The sequence below is a fragment of the Lepus europaeus genome, chromosome 1, assembly GCF_033115175.1.
Source record: "Lepus europaeus isolate LE1 chromosome 1, mLepTim1.pri, whole genome shotgun sequence".
In the NCBI taxonomy this organism is placed as follows: Eukaryota; Metazoa; Chordata; class Mammalia; order Lagomorpha; family Leporidae; genus Lepus; species Lepus europaeus.
The window spans coordinates 5,317,418-5,331,536 of record NC_084827.1 but is presented as its reverse complement, the minus strand read 5'-3'; the positions used below and the strand labels follow the sequence as shown (position 1 = coordinate 5,331,536).

Below are 14,119 nucleotides of genomic sequence, written 5' to 3'. Positions count from 1 at the left end.
CTGTTTGAGAGACAGAAAGAGAGAGAGGGCTCCTATCCATTGGTTCACTCTCTGATGCCTACAGGGGCCAGGGTTGAGTCAGGCCAAAGCTAGGACCCTGGAACTCAATGTGCATCTCTTACATGGGTGGCAGGGACCCAATTACTTGGGCCATCACCTGCTACCTCTCAGGAACCATATCAGCAGGGAGCTGGACCTGGAAGCAGAGCCAGGGCTTTAACCTAGGCACTGTGATATGGGATACGGGTGCCCTAAACTCTACATCAAATGCCCATCCCAAGAGGAGAAATACTGATATTGATACATTAATTCCTAATGCAGTAACGCACTTCTCCATGGACTTTGTAAGAAAAATCTATGAAATTCATAATACAAATCCTTACTAAATTAATTAAAACCTTTTTCATTTAATTTTATATATGTTTCAAGTACTAAACTAAAAAAACTTTATATTAGAATGCCAAATTAAAGATTGTCTTCTGTCCAACATGTTGCTTGAGAAAACTAAATGTTGCAATACCAGAACAAACTGGTTGGCCTGATCAATTACTTCTTTGTCTAGGCAGAGAGCAATGGGAAGGAGGATTATAAGCATAAGGTTATCTGGTAACTTTAGAATCAGAGCAGGAAGTACTAGGTGAACAGTTTTAAAAGTTAATACTTCAAAGAGTTGGGGAGTCATCTCTAAGCAGTAGGGTGACACTTTATCTTGAGGAAAGTGTTATACTTGCTAAGAGGGCCACAGTTTCCCAACAGTTAGTTATTCTGCCAGCAGCAGAGAGTATAGGACAAGTACCAGAAGTCTTCCCGACCCCCATTTTTCAGCATCTCCTTATAGTGCCTTCTGATCCTACAGCTGCTAGAGCTTTATGTAACAAAAGTGTCAGAACCTGCTTTGGAATCTCAAGCTGAAAGAGGCCTCTACTCCTAACCCTCAACAACCCCACTACATATCTAAGACTTCATATCCTGTTTTTGTCTTCTGTGTGTCCTAGGTCTTCTAGAACTGGCTTATTCATAGACAGTAAGTAACATGATCTCAGCAAAACCTGAGGGCATGGGTAGGCATGAATGAGTGGAGTTCTACATACAGACAGTGAAGTTTTCTCAAGTTCAGATAGCCAGAGGGTCTCACTAGAGCTAAGGCCTGTCAGCTCCTTTGCTCTACTTTTGAGATGAGAATAATTTTCCACTAAGCTCCAGCTAAACTTGGCTCTCCATAGACTTTATTTGTAGGAATTATCTTAACGAGGTTTATGAACAAAATTCCTGATAAGAATAAACACAGGATTTCTCAGTTATTTATACAGTGTTTAGAGGGCTGAAATAAATGTGAACTTAAATCTAGAATATCAGAGTAGTGAGTAAAACAGCAGGACTTCCTTTGCAGTGTCCTTCAGAGAACTGGTGCTCTGAGAATGAGAACAGAATTGATACTGAGCTTTTCTGTCTTCCCTCCCTGCTTCCAGATGCAGTAAGGTCAGATCTTCCCCAGCCTGTCTCCCAACTCTTCTGTAAGAGCTAAAGTAACAGTATTAGCAAAGCTGACACTTCGATCGGTCGCACTTGTTTGCAGGGCACCGTTCTAAGAGCTGTTCTTCCAACAGAGAATGTATATGTCTTTTGCAGCTGTGAAGATGACCTCTCCGAGGACAGAGAGGAGCTCCTGCACGGGATTTCGGAGCTGGACATCAGCAACTCGGATTGTTTCCCATCCCAGCTGCTAGTGCATGGGGCTTTAGCCTTTCCTCTGGGGTTAGATTCCTACCATGGCTGTGTTATAGCGGCTGCCCGCTATGGCCGGGGCCGGGTGGTGGTGACTGGCCATAAGGTATTATTCACTGTTGGTAAACTGGGCCCCTTTCTGCTCAACGCCGTCCGGTGGCTGGATGGGGGCCGCAGAGGCAAGATTGTGGTGCAGACAGAGCTGAGAACACTGAGTGGCTTGCTCGCAGTGGGCGGCATAGACACCAGCATTGAGCCCCATCTGACCAGTGATGCCAGTGTCTATTGCTTTGAACCCACGAGTGAAGTGGGGGTCAAAGAGCTGCAGGAGTTTGTAGCAGAGGGTGGCGGGCTGTTCGTCGGAGCGCAAGCCTGGTGGTGGGCCTTCAAGAACCCGGGAGTGTCCCCTCTGGCTCGGTTCCCAGGAAACCTCCTCCTCAACCCCTTTGGCATCAGCATCACAAGCCAAAGCCTCAATCCAGGGCCCTTCCGTACTCCTAAAGCTGGCATCAGGACCTACCATTTCCGCTCCACTCTGGCTGAGTTCCAGGTTATCATGGGCAGGAAGCGAGGGAATGTGGAAAAGGGTTGGCTGGCAAAGCTGGGACCAGACGGTGCAGCTTTCCTCCAGATTCCCGCAGAAGAGACCCCTGCATATATGTCTGTGCACCGACTCCTGAGGAAACTGCTAAGTCGCTATCGGCTCCCTGTGGCGACCCGAGAGAACCCCGTTATCAATGACTGCTGCAGGGGTGCGATGCTTTCCCTGGCCACGGGTCTGGCCCACTCTGGAAGTGACCTCTCTCTGTTAGTCCCGGAAATTGAAGATATGTACAGCAGCCCCTATCTGCGCCCTTCAGAATCTCCTATCACCGTTGAGGTCAACTGCACCAACCCAGGTGAGGAATGAGGGGTGAGAGCCCAGTGTTATGGGGACTGGTGGAGCGGGGCATGGTGACCACAGCAGTTAATTGATGGCATCTGTCCACCTCCAGAGGGCCATCTCCATCCTGTGTCTCGTGCTACTGAGAAGACAGAGGGTGGGATTGTAAGTGCTGTTTGGAAGACTGGAGTGAGGGCAGCCTGGAGGAGAACAGAGGGGCAGAGCTCTTGAAGGGTGTGTGGAAACACTGGGTGGGGTGCAGTCAAGAAGCAGTGATGCAGGCTTCTGTGCTTTTGGCAGGAACCAGATATTGCTGGATGAGTACTGGGCTGTACATACCCGCAAGGCAAATCATAGAAGTCTCACTACCTGAAGCTGCTGCCTCTGCTGACCTGAAGGTGAGGCCGTGCCCCATTCTGCCCCTAACCCAGAACCCAGATTCTATTGCCTTCACAGTTGGTAGCTTATTTGGTTCTCACAAAATATACTGGCAATGGGAGGCAGGTGTTTTTGCACTAAGAAGCTAATGATTTATTTACTTGTATGGGACCAAGACAAGTTAGAGTCTAGAACTCAAACCTAACTCAGCTTCTGGCTCTCAAGTTTTGTGCTTTTGACCTAAGTCATAGAGTAAGGACCACAAAAGATACCAAATAGAGGGTCCCCTAGTACACAGTTGGTATCCAGCAAATCTTAGTTCACGTCCATCCCCATCCACCTTTCCCACGGTCGCACAAAGTGTTTCTCACTCTAGTTTCTTCCCTGTGACACCAAGTACTGTCCTTGATTCTCAGTCCATCTCTACTCTGTCATTCCACGTATACAATCCTCATGCAAAAAATTAGTCTTCTAGCTCTAACCTTCTTGAGGTTGGTGAGGATCTATTCTGTGCCTTTTCTGTCCTGGAACTTGTTTGGAAAAAAGCCAAGGCAAGCAATCCCAGAACTACCAGCTAGATGATTCATTCAGCTTGCCCAGGAAGGGGAGCTTGAGAAAGGGAAGGAGCTGAACCAGCCCTCCCCTGCATCAGCCAAATCACACTGCCTCACACTGGGCCCCCTCCCTAACCAGCAAAACACAGCATCGCCGTTACAGAAACAGTGACCGATAAATCTGTGTACTAAGAGATACTTGGGGGAAGTGGGGTTTTGGCCCAGCGGTTGAGAGGCTTGTGCCTCACCCTGGAGTGTCTGTGTTCATTTCCCACCTTTGCCTCCTGATTCCAGCCTCACGTCAATGCAGACCTTAGTAGTAGAGTTTCTTCCAGCACATGGGAGATCTAGATTGTTCCCAGATCCTCGCCCCAGTGCTAGCCCAGCTCCAGCCATGCAGCCATCTGGGGAGGAAACCAGTGGATGGGAGATCTCTACCTGTCTGGCTCTTTCCCTCTCTCTAACTCTACCTCTCTGAGAAAGAGACAGCAAGAAGGGGAAGGAGAGAGAGGGAGAGAATGGGAGAGGGAGGGAGAGGGAAAGAGACACAGAGAGACAGACACCAAGGGACCATTTGTGGGAGCTGAGCCCACATAGAATTAGCCTGATGGGTTACACCTGGTGCTCATCACTTTAGTATCTCAACATGACCCACTGTGAAGGTTTTTGAATCCTTGGGAGAATATTCACACATAGTTTGTGCCATGTGACCAGGAGAAATGCTGCAAGTTAATGGGTTTAACACCTGCATTTGATCAGTGATGAGAAGGCTGGGCATGCATGGGGCCATTGCCTAATGGCCCCTTCCTGAATCCTCACATCCTGGGCTGTTTTCTTCCACCCACTCATGGCCCGTGCTGACTCTGTGGGTATCTCTCTGCTCCAGATACAGATCGGCTGTCACACAGATGACCTCACAAGGGCCAGCAAGCTGTTCCGAGGCCCACTTGTGATTAACCGGTGCTGCTTGGACAAACCCACGAAATCGATCACCTGCCTTTGGGGTGGCCTCCTCTATATCATCGTGCCTCAGAGCAGCAAACTGGGTTCTGTGCCCATCACCGTTAAGGGGGCTGTGCATGCTCCATACTACAAGCTGGGTGAGTGGAAACCGTGGATGCACCCTGAGGGAAAGAGTAGGAGCAGGGATAGGAGGTGACTGCTATAGGGGGAGAGAAACATGGACTAGCAGAGGGAAGGCAGGTGGGCTTCCTTGAATACAGCATCAGACCAAATCACATCCATAGAAGATGGACTGGTTGTTCGTGATCATGATCTTGCCACTTTCCTCCTGGGAGAGTACAAGCTGTAAGTTTTAGGGATTCAGGAACATGTGTTTCAAGCCCCGTTGGTCTCTCTTCCTAGGGGAGACATCCCAGGAGGAGTGGAAGAGGCGTATCCAGGAGAACCCAGGTCCCTGGGGAGAGCTGGCCACAGACAATATCATCCTGACAGTGCCAACTGCAAATCTTCGCACTCTGGAGAACCCTGAGCCACTGCTCCGCCTCTGGGACGAGGTGATGCAGGCTGTGGCACGACTGGGAGCTGAGCCCTTCCCTCTGCGTCTGCCTCAGAGGATTGTAGCTGATGTGCAGATATCTGTCGGTGGGTGCTCTGAGCGAACCATCTGTACATTTTGCCTCCACCTGCCTTCTGTTTAACAGCTCAACAACTACACGTGGACAGCCAGCAGGGTAAAAATGTTGCACTAGCCAAGCATAGATGGAATCTTTTCTATCCAAATGGAAAGGAGAAAATGTAAATAAGAAATAAAGGGGGCCTGTGTTGTGGTGTCACTGGTTAAATACCCATCCCACATGGGTGCCGGTTTGAGTCCCGGCTGCTCTGCTTTCCAATCCAGCTCCCTGCTAGTGCACCTGGGAAATCAATGGAAGAGGGACCACGTGCTTGGGCCCCTGCACCCATGTGGGAGACTCAGAAGCTCCTGGCTTCAGATTGGCCCAGCTCTGGACATTGTGGCCATTTGAAGAGTGAACCAGAAGATGGAAGATCTCTCTCTTTCTGTCTCTATGTCTGTCTCTCTCTGTCTCTCTATTTCTCTGTTTCTTTCTCTCTCTTTCTCTCTCTCTCTCTCTCTCTCTAACTCTGCGTTTCAAACAAACAAAAAAAAAAAAGAACAATTTAAATCAGCATGTCAAGGAGTGTCATCAAAGACATCAAGAGATGTCACCTGAGATTTCAGATGTCATTCTGGGGACCTGAAGGAGTGTTGGTAAAGATGGTAGAGGACTTCAACTTAGGTCAGAGTTACTGGGAGAGACAATTTTACTACCTTGAGAAGCCACTGAGTAGAGATCATTGCCTAACCCAAGCAGCCTAAAAATTGGGAATACAGACGTTCAAGAACCACAGAGAATACACTAGACCCTCATTGTCTTGGCTTTCAAAGATGACTGTGTCAGTATAAGCAATTCCATGTCTAGATAATGAGACGGAGCCACACTCAGAAAGCTCTAGATATGAGGAAGGATATGACATAGGTTGGTGTGGATAGGTACCGTCACAGAGACAAGATAACATAGTGGTATGGATGGCTGTTTGTAACCTGCTTCTCCTCCTACAGCCATGTTTCTTCAGGTCAGAGTGAAGATAAAGGCATTGTTACAAAAGGAGGGAGTAAGAAGCAAGCCGTAGAATGAGCCTGCTTTGTATTGCCCTTGTGATAATTATAGGCTCCTGTGACCATGCGGTTAACTCTTGAGAAAGTCATTTTTTTCTCTGTACTCCCATTTTCTTGTGTGTGAAATGGGGATTAAAAAGTTGCCTGGGTATTTTGGAAGAAAATAATACAGAGGTGAACTTTGTGAGATGAGTGGGGAGGTTCTTAACCCCCTCTTCTACCCCTTCATTTTCCAGGCTGGATGCATGCAGGATACCCCATCATGTGCCATCTGGAGTCTGTGCAGGAGCTCATCAATGAGAAGCTCATCAGAACCAAGGGGCTGTGGGGCCCTGTCCATGAGCTAGGCCGCAACCAGCAGCGACAGGAATGGGAATTCCCACCACACACCACCGAAGCCACCTGCAACCTGTGGTGTGTTTACGTGCATGAAACAGTCTTGGGCATTCCTCGAGGCCGTGCCAACATTGCCCTGTGGCCCCCAGTTCGGGAAAAGAGGGTCCGAATCTACCTGAGCAAGGGGCCTAATGTGAAAAACTGGAATGCATGGACTGCCCTGGAAACATATCTGCAGGTACTGGGCAAAGGGTGATTGGAGGCCCCTGCAGGGACCCCTAGGGCCACACTGTTAGATGATATTCTGGTCATCCAAGAGGGCCCCCTCTCATCTGTCTCCTGCACTGGGCCATGGGACACCCTGGCCGAGTCCAGCCGTGACAGTCCTATTTGATGATGCCTCTCAGTGCATCTTTTTGCATGACTCTAAAGCAGATATAATAAATAGCCTTAGCCTCACCTTCCACAGCTTAGCGATACAAGAGAGTAGATAGAAAACGCTGAGAAAAGTTAAACTGGCAGAGGCAAACCTAGTGCTATAAATATACTTAAGAAGTCTGGCTGTAAAGTCAGACTCTCCTACTTAATAGCTATCTAAAATCAAGTAATCATATACACATAAAACATGGGATATGACCCATTTTTCCTTAACTGAGCAGCCTGTCTCTTCAGTATGACTTAGCTGTGCCTCAAATTCTACCTTTGTAGGGAGTCCAAGACTCCTCGCTGCCCTGGCATGAAGGTTACCTTTGCCTTTGCATTACTGTTTGATGCCATAATTCCCTCCCTGCGGTGACTGGGTCATTTCCTAGCTTGCTGTGGAGAGTCAGCACCTCGAGCTCCGTGACTCAGGCCAAAAATGCTATATACTGGTTCTTCCACCTGCTTGAGTGCCTCTGTTCATTCCCACTGCCGTGACAATGGTGGGAAGTAGCGAGGAAAGCTCTGTTTTAACCTTGTCATTAGAGCTGCTTTGCCCCAAGGAAAAGATGTTCTTCATCAATGAAATAAACTTGGGAGTAGTCTAAGAACCTCCTCAGGTGTCTTACAACTCAAAAGTTCTGTAACAGTGGCCACCAGCATCTATCTCCAGTGGCTTCAGGATGGCTGCTGCTTTTAAAATCACAACCTTTACTGTTAGTTACCTGGACTATCTAAAGTCCCTACTTCTACCTGACTCAGTTTTTTCCCGAAAGCCCATTTATAGCATCCTTGTAAATTGACAGACTTGTGATTAAAGAGGTTTTGTTGTCAGGATAGGAGTGGGAGTTTCCCAGTTACTGGGGTTTCACTTCGCAACTGTTCAAGGATTGTACCACAGCAGGCAACTTTAAGTCCTTGTATAATTTCCCATGAGCTATATGAATAATGACATCGGTAGTAAAGATTGATATTAATCAAGTCAGTGATTACCCCAGCCATCACTAATTGACCCTCTGCTTTGTGGCAAGCCCTGGACCAATCCTGAATTCCTTCCTTTGACTAGAAAATGGAGGAGTATGGCATGAGATTTGCAGGCAAAAACAGGAAAGATCAGTGATGTGATGCTAACTTTTAAGGGGTTTACTTCCAGTCTACTTCGGGCGTTTGTTGAACCCTTGTTTTATATGTCAAAAGTCTAATTCTGCCCCTTCTTTCTCTTTCCAGCTACAGGAAGCCTTTGGCTGGGAGCCGTTCATCCGTCTTTTCACTGAGTATAGGAACCAGACCAACTTGCCCACAGACAATGTCGACAAAATGAACCTGTGGGTCAAGATGTTCTCCCACCAAGTGCAGAAGAACCTGGCTCCATTCTTTGAGGCCTGGGCCTGGCCCATCCAGAAAGAAGTGGCCACCAGCCTGGCCTATCTGCCTGAATGGAAGGAAAATATTATGAAATTGTACCTCCTCACACAGATGTAAGGAGTGCCCATCGAGGTGGCAGGTAGAGAGGCTTGGGGAGGTAGGCAGAGGTGGGGATTCACTCCTCTGCCTCTGTCCTCTAGGGTTCTGACCTTGTCCTGTTAGTTCATGCCCCTGCATTGTGTTATTGACGTCCATCTCCAGAAGTGGGTTAAGAATACTGGAAAAAGTGGAGTCAGAATTTCCCAGGAACAAAGCCCTTCTGTTTATGAATCTTGTTCCCCTTGCTCTCAGCTGTCAGATTGCTGTATCAGCCCAGGTCTGAGATCCTGGGCACCTGTTTCTATAGCAGTCCCTGGGTTCATCATTATTGGCCATAGCCTATGGAGCGTAGTTCTAATTTTGATGACCTAAGAGCTCTCTCTGAGCTTTTAGTTTTGATTGGTTTTTCCAAAAACCTAAGCCAAGAACTCAATAGAAATTTACCATGTTGACCAGAAAGCTCCCTGATAACTCATCATTTTGTGTCTTTGGTACTTTTCAAAAGCACTTAAAAAAGCAGTCTTGCATGTTGGGAAGAGCCCAGAACTAGGATTATAGCTCCTGAATCATTTTGTTTCTCTACTCCCATTTTCTTGTTTGTGAAATGCAGACAAAAATACGGGCCTCACAGAGTTGTCTTCAAGATTCAGTTGATAATTTTAGAGAAGTTGGTGAACTATGCAGTGCATTCCACCCAAGGAATATTTTTGTTGATACTGGCCCACAGAAAACTGAGCTAACTTCTTTCCATTCGTTTCCCTTTCCTTGTGCATTGGATCTGCTAATAGTCTCCCTGCATCCAAATCCTGTTCTTTCACCTATTACTAGTCAGAGCCTGACATTTTTCTTAACTGCCCTGTGACTCAGTTTCCTTATCTATTTTGTAGGATTAAATGTGAGGATTAAATTTTATAATACCTCTAATAGTGATCAGAACAGTGCCTGGGAGTTACTAGGTGTTAAGAAAATGTCATCTGCCACTACTATTATCTGGTTAACTCAATATGATTTTTGAGCTAGACTTTATTTTAGATGGCATTTACAAATGCAGTTGTTGTTAAATTTGTTCCAACCTACACTTGCGGCACTCATCTCTGAAATAATTCTGATGCAGTGATTTCTGATCTGAAAATAGGACTCAGAATTCAAACTGTAAAGCAATTTGGGCTTTGGCCTTTTTACCAGGTCTATCTTTTAGGTCAAATTCCTTTTCTGATTAAATCAAGAGTGGGCAACTTGACCAGAACAATTTCATGATGGTGCTTGTCCTTAACAAACAGCAGGCACCCAACTTTGTGATGAGGTTTATATTTTTGTAGTAGCAGATTTGTGACATAATCACCATCAAGAATTGTTTACAAGGCTGGCAGATAAAGTCCACACACATACACATAACTACATTAGAGCAAGACAACTGGATAGAGCTGACCCAAACTTCATTAAATTGCCATACATTTAAATAGTCTCTTAAGTTTTCTTCTGGTGTTATTCCATTTCTTTGTACTTTTTTTTTAATTTTTTTTTTTTTGACAGGCAGAGTGGACAGTGAGAGAGAGACAGAGAGAAAGGTCTTCCTTTTTGCCGTTGGTTCACCCTCCAATGGCTGCCGCGGTAGGCGCGCTGCGGCCAGCGCACCGCGCCGTTCCGATGGCGGGAGCCAGGTGCTTCTCCTGGTCTCCCATGGGGTGCAGGGCCCAAGCACTTGGGCCATCCTCCACTGCACTCCCTGGCCACAGCAGAGAACTGGCCTGGAAGAGGGGCAACCGGGACAGGATCGGTGCCCTGACCGGGACTAGAACCCGGTGTGCCGGCGCCGCAAGGCGGAGGATTAGCCTAGTGAGCCGCGGCGCCGGCTCTTTGTACTTTTAACTAGAGTTGGGTCTGTAGGATGGATGTTGTGTTTATCAAGGCAATTTTCCTTTAACTCACTGCTTTTCATGTACTTCAATACACCATTTTACTTGCTTAATTGCTAATTGGGTGCTTGGTGCACAGAAAGATTTGTGCCATATAATGTTTTTCTTTGGATTTATTTACTCTGTAATTTCTTAATCCTAGAATTATTTTTTCTTATTTAATGGATTTATATTGTCTAGGTTCTTTGGACATGGGTACTAAAAATTTACTTATTATTTAAAAAATCAGTATCAACCACAGGATGTTGAGTATGTACCAAGTATTCTACTGATTTCTACATATATATTTAGTCTTCATTTAATCTTCACATTAATCTTCTGAGATGGAAACAGTAGTCACCCCCATTTTGTGTTTGAGAGAATTGAATTTTATGGAAATTAAGTAGATTATCTAAAGCTTTATTGCTAATAGGCGGTAGAACTGCAATTTGAACCCAGGTATTCTTATTATAGAATTGGAGTTCTTAACCACAGTGTTTTGGATGTCCAAATGAATGAGTAAATAAAAATAACAACAAGCAAATAGAAGGCCTTTATGTTCCTACTTGCCATTGGCTGCTTATTCTTACCCCTAATCTGTTTTATCAGGACCAAAAAGTTCATCTGTTTATTCTAAATGTCAGGTCAAAGTAAGAATGTAAGGAAGGTTTCTGAAGTGCTTCCCTGTAGGTGATGCTGGGCTGGGTACCGTTGCATCAGTCATCTGTTAGGCTCTGAGTCACTCAGGGTTCTGTCTTTCTAGGGCACAATGAGAGCATTCTCTAGCTTATTGGATTTTGAATGATGGGGTGTTTTGGTAAAGTATCTGATTCCCAAAATACCAAACACTACATATTCTCAGAGAAGAAATTAGGTTTTCAGTCTTTTATAATATTTGTATCCAATCTTGTCCTCGTTGATCCACCTTTTATCAGTATAACCTGGGAATTTTTAAAAAATAGGAAGTTATGCATGTTCCTTACTTAAAATTCTCCAGTGAGACTTCCAGTTTAAGATTATAGACTAAACATACAAGTTAACCTCTCCTCTTTCTCCAGGCCCCACTGAAATTGAAGTCAAGAAATGAGAAATGGAATTGACACATCACAGCAATGACAACTGAAGGGATTTGGTTGTAAGTGGAGATCTCAACACATTTCTAGAAGAGAGAAAGTGGTAAAGCAGGATTATGAATCAAAGAGTGAAGATACTTTTCAGACAGAATGTAAGCTGATCTGAACAACATAATCCCAAAGAGACTTGGGCACCTGAAAAATCTATCTACTAGAGAATTATACCAGTTGTATAATTGAACCCCATCTTACTCTGCTCCCACCCTTGTGCACAAAACACAGGTAACTTGTTGATACCAGTAAAAATTTTGTTGTTTTTGTTGTTGTTTGTATAAAGAAATTGAATAAACCACCCAAGGGAAAGTGAGAGTTGATACTCAAGAATAAATTCCTCTTTTGTTGAAATAAGTGGGTCCCCCTAGCCTGTCAGCCAGTTCTCTACTGATAATTCAGACGCCCTACTCCAGTACACAGAAGACCTAGGGAAACAGCCTTCTTCATACAAGAGCAGAGGAAATGCACACCAACTCCTGTAAGCTCCTATAAGCGATTAAGTGCATTCTTGAGTGTGAGAAATTCCAGACCTGGGAGTGGGGAGTGAAGAACAGGGTAGAAGCATATGAAAAATAAATAGGTAGAATTAAGGGATTTGAAAAATATTGCAAATTCTGGAGGAAATAAAGTTACTGTGGGAAAAACAACTTGAAAATCTAGAGAAGTTAGAGTTGTGTTTCTAAGATGAAAACAAGATACTACAAAGAAAGGAAGAATTCTGAGAATAAGAATAACTCTCTGAAAATGAAATAGGATTTCCAAGTGTATTCAGTAGACAAGCTGGAAAATAAAGTTAAGGAAATCTCCCAAAATATAAAGCACCCCCTCTAAAAAAAAACAAACTATGAAGAAAGGAAAAAAAAAATTATAGACAATCAAATCAGTGTCCTTTTTTAGGAGTTTCTAGAAAACATATAAGGAAATATAAAGAAAAAAATTGGAGAACAGAACAAATTAAGGTTTCAGATTGAGAGGTCCTAATTTATATCTTAATACAATCTTGGAAAATTTGGAAATATTAAAGATAGAGGGGAGGTATATAAGTAGCAACTGGTGGGGAGGGGAAGGTACATCAGGTCATCATAATTGTGTCAGCTAAAAAGAAATGAGAAAAATACTGGCAACAGTTTTTTCATCAACAACACTGAATGCTAGCAGTCAGTGGAGCAATGTCCACAACATGATTTATGGAAATTTCTTGTACCCAGAATTCCACAGCAAGACCAACAGTCAAGAGCACCATTAAAATAAAGACATTTTCTGATGCAAAACGTTTTGCAAAGTCTACCCCTTTGTGCACCCTTTCTGAGGAAGTACCTTGAAGAAGTTCAGCAAAATGGGGATTAAAACCCAAGATGAGGAGGAAATGGCATTCAGAAAACAATGGGCATCACCCTGAATGTCTCACTGTAGAGTGAGTTATCCGTAAAGGTATCTCACTGCAGAGGGACAATTATCCAGCAGATCCTTCTAGGATGGAAGCATACAGTCTCGGGCTCTCCAGGCAACAGCATTCTGTGCCGTAAATAGTATCACCGAGAAGCTGCAATATTAGAGAATAAGAAGGACCCCCATTCTTTGTCAACAAGAAAGACAAATCAAAGCTATGTCAAGAAATTAAGGTCCAATTATGAAGCAAAATAAAATGAGCTATGATTTTGATTTGCTCATGGAATGTAAGAAGAAACTCAGTTGGTCACTGGCAGTAGGTAAAATTCCCTTCCCGTGGTACAGGCATCACAATACTGTGTGTGTAGGGAAGAAAATATCCTAACTGCTACCTGACGGTCATTAAAAAGTATTTACATTGCCAAAATGATGTACATGAAATTTATTCTGTGTTCTGACCAGCCTATCAGCAAACATGGAAGGCTTAGTTTTTTATTCATGTATGAAGTTGTAAGTAAGTAATGCTGACAAGTTAAGGAACAATGAAATCAAGAAGTTGAGAATCAGTTGTGGGAACAGAGATGGAAAGAAGAATTGTGCTACTTATGTATCCAAAATGGGGAAGAAAGATAAGGTCTTCAGTTAATAAAACAACTACTAATTAGTGTGATATTCAAAGCTAAAAATTAAGCCAATTTAAGTATTAAAAATGACACATCTATAAAACATTTCAAGAACAATAGCAAATGAAAGGTGGGGATACTATAAGTTAAATCCTTATCTTTTGTATTAGGAAATTATTAAAGATTGTCTAAAGTTAATGCAAGAAATTGTTGTTCAAACATGTTATTTAAATTTAGGAAGTTATTTACCAGAAGTTCTAAAAATAGATATTGTTAAAAGAATTGCCTCTAGAGAATGGGACTAGGTAAAACAAGTTTGGGGTGGGAAACTGTGTTTTCCTTTTAAGTTCTTCTGTACTATTTAATTTTTTTTACCTTGTGCATGTATTACTTTGAAAAATTTTTAATAAAATCAAATAAAAATCCTTCAGTAACTTCACATTGACTAAAATGCAATAAAAAAAAAAACAACACCTTGACATTGCTTGCAGGATCCTCAAGTATTTGGATCCAGCTGATGTGTCTAGGCTCATTGTTACGTCCCCATTACTCTCTAGTTCTACCCACATGACACATCCTCCAAGCGCACTTCACCTTCTCTTGTTTCTATAGCTGTTACATTAAAAATAAAAAACAGGCAAAACCCACTACCATTGGTCTCTTAATAATGTTTTATGGCATGTT

At 43.9% G+C, this 14,119-nt stretch overlaps 1 protein-coding gene across 5 annotated transcripts in view; it reads left to right on the top strand.

Moving 5' to 3' along the window:
• Positions 1–12,265, top strand: part of LOC133758523 (TRPM8 channel-associated factor 1) — a 52,743-nt gene extending 40,478 nt beyond the window's left edge. For 4 of the 5 annotated variants that reach the window (XM_062189732.1, XM_062189894.1, XM_062189860.1 and 1 more), the window contains 7 exons: positions 1,630–2,624; positions 2,909–3,006; positions 4,427–4,640; positions 4,906–5,145; positions 6,418–6,755; positions 8,165–8,415; positions 11,355–12,265. In XM_062189732.1, coding sequence (XP_062045716.1) covers positions 1,630–2,624; positions 2,909–3,006; positions 4,427–4,640; positions 4,906–5,145; positions 6,418–6,755; positions 8,165–8,415; positions 11,355–11,364 — 2,146 coding nt within the window. In that variant the 3' untranslated portion in view covers positions 11,365–12,265. Of the gene's footprint in view, positions 1–1,629; positions 2,625–2,908; positions 3,007–4,426; positions 4,641–4,905; positions 5,146–6,417; positions 6,756–8,164; positions 8,442–11,354 lie in introns of all 5 variants that reach the window. The other variant, XM_062189948.1, reaches the window with a different exon arrangement.
• Positions 12,266–14,119: the final 1,854 nt, after the last annotated feature.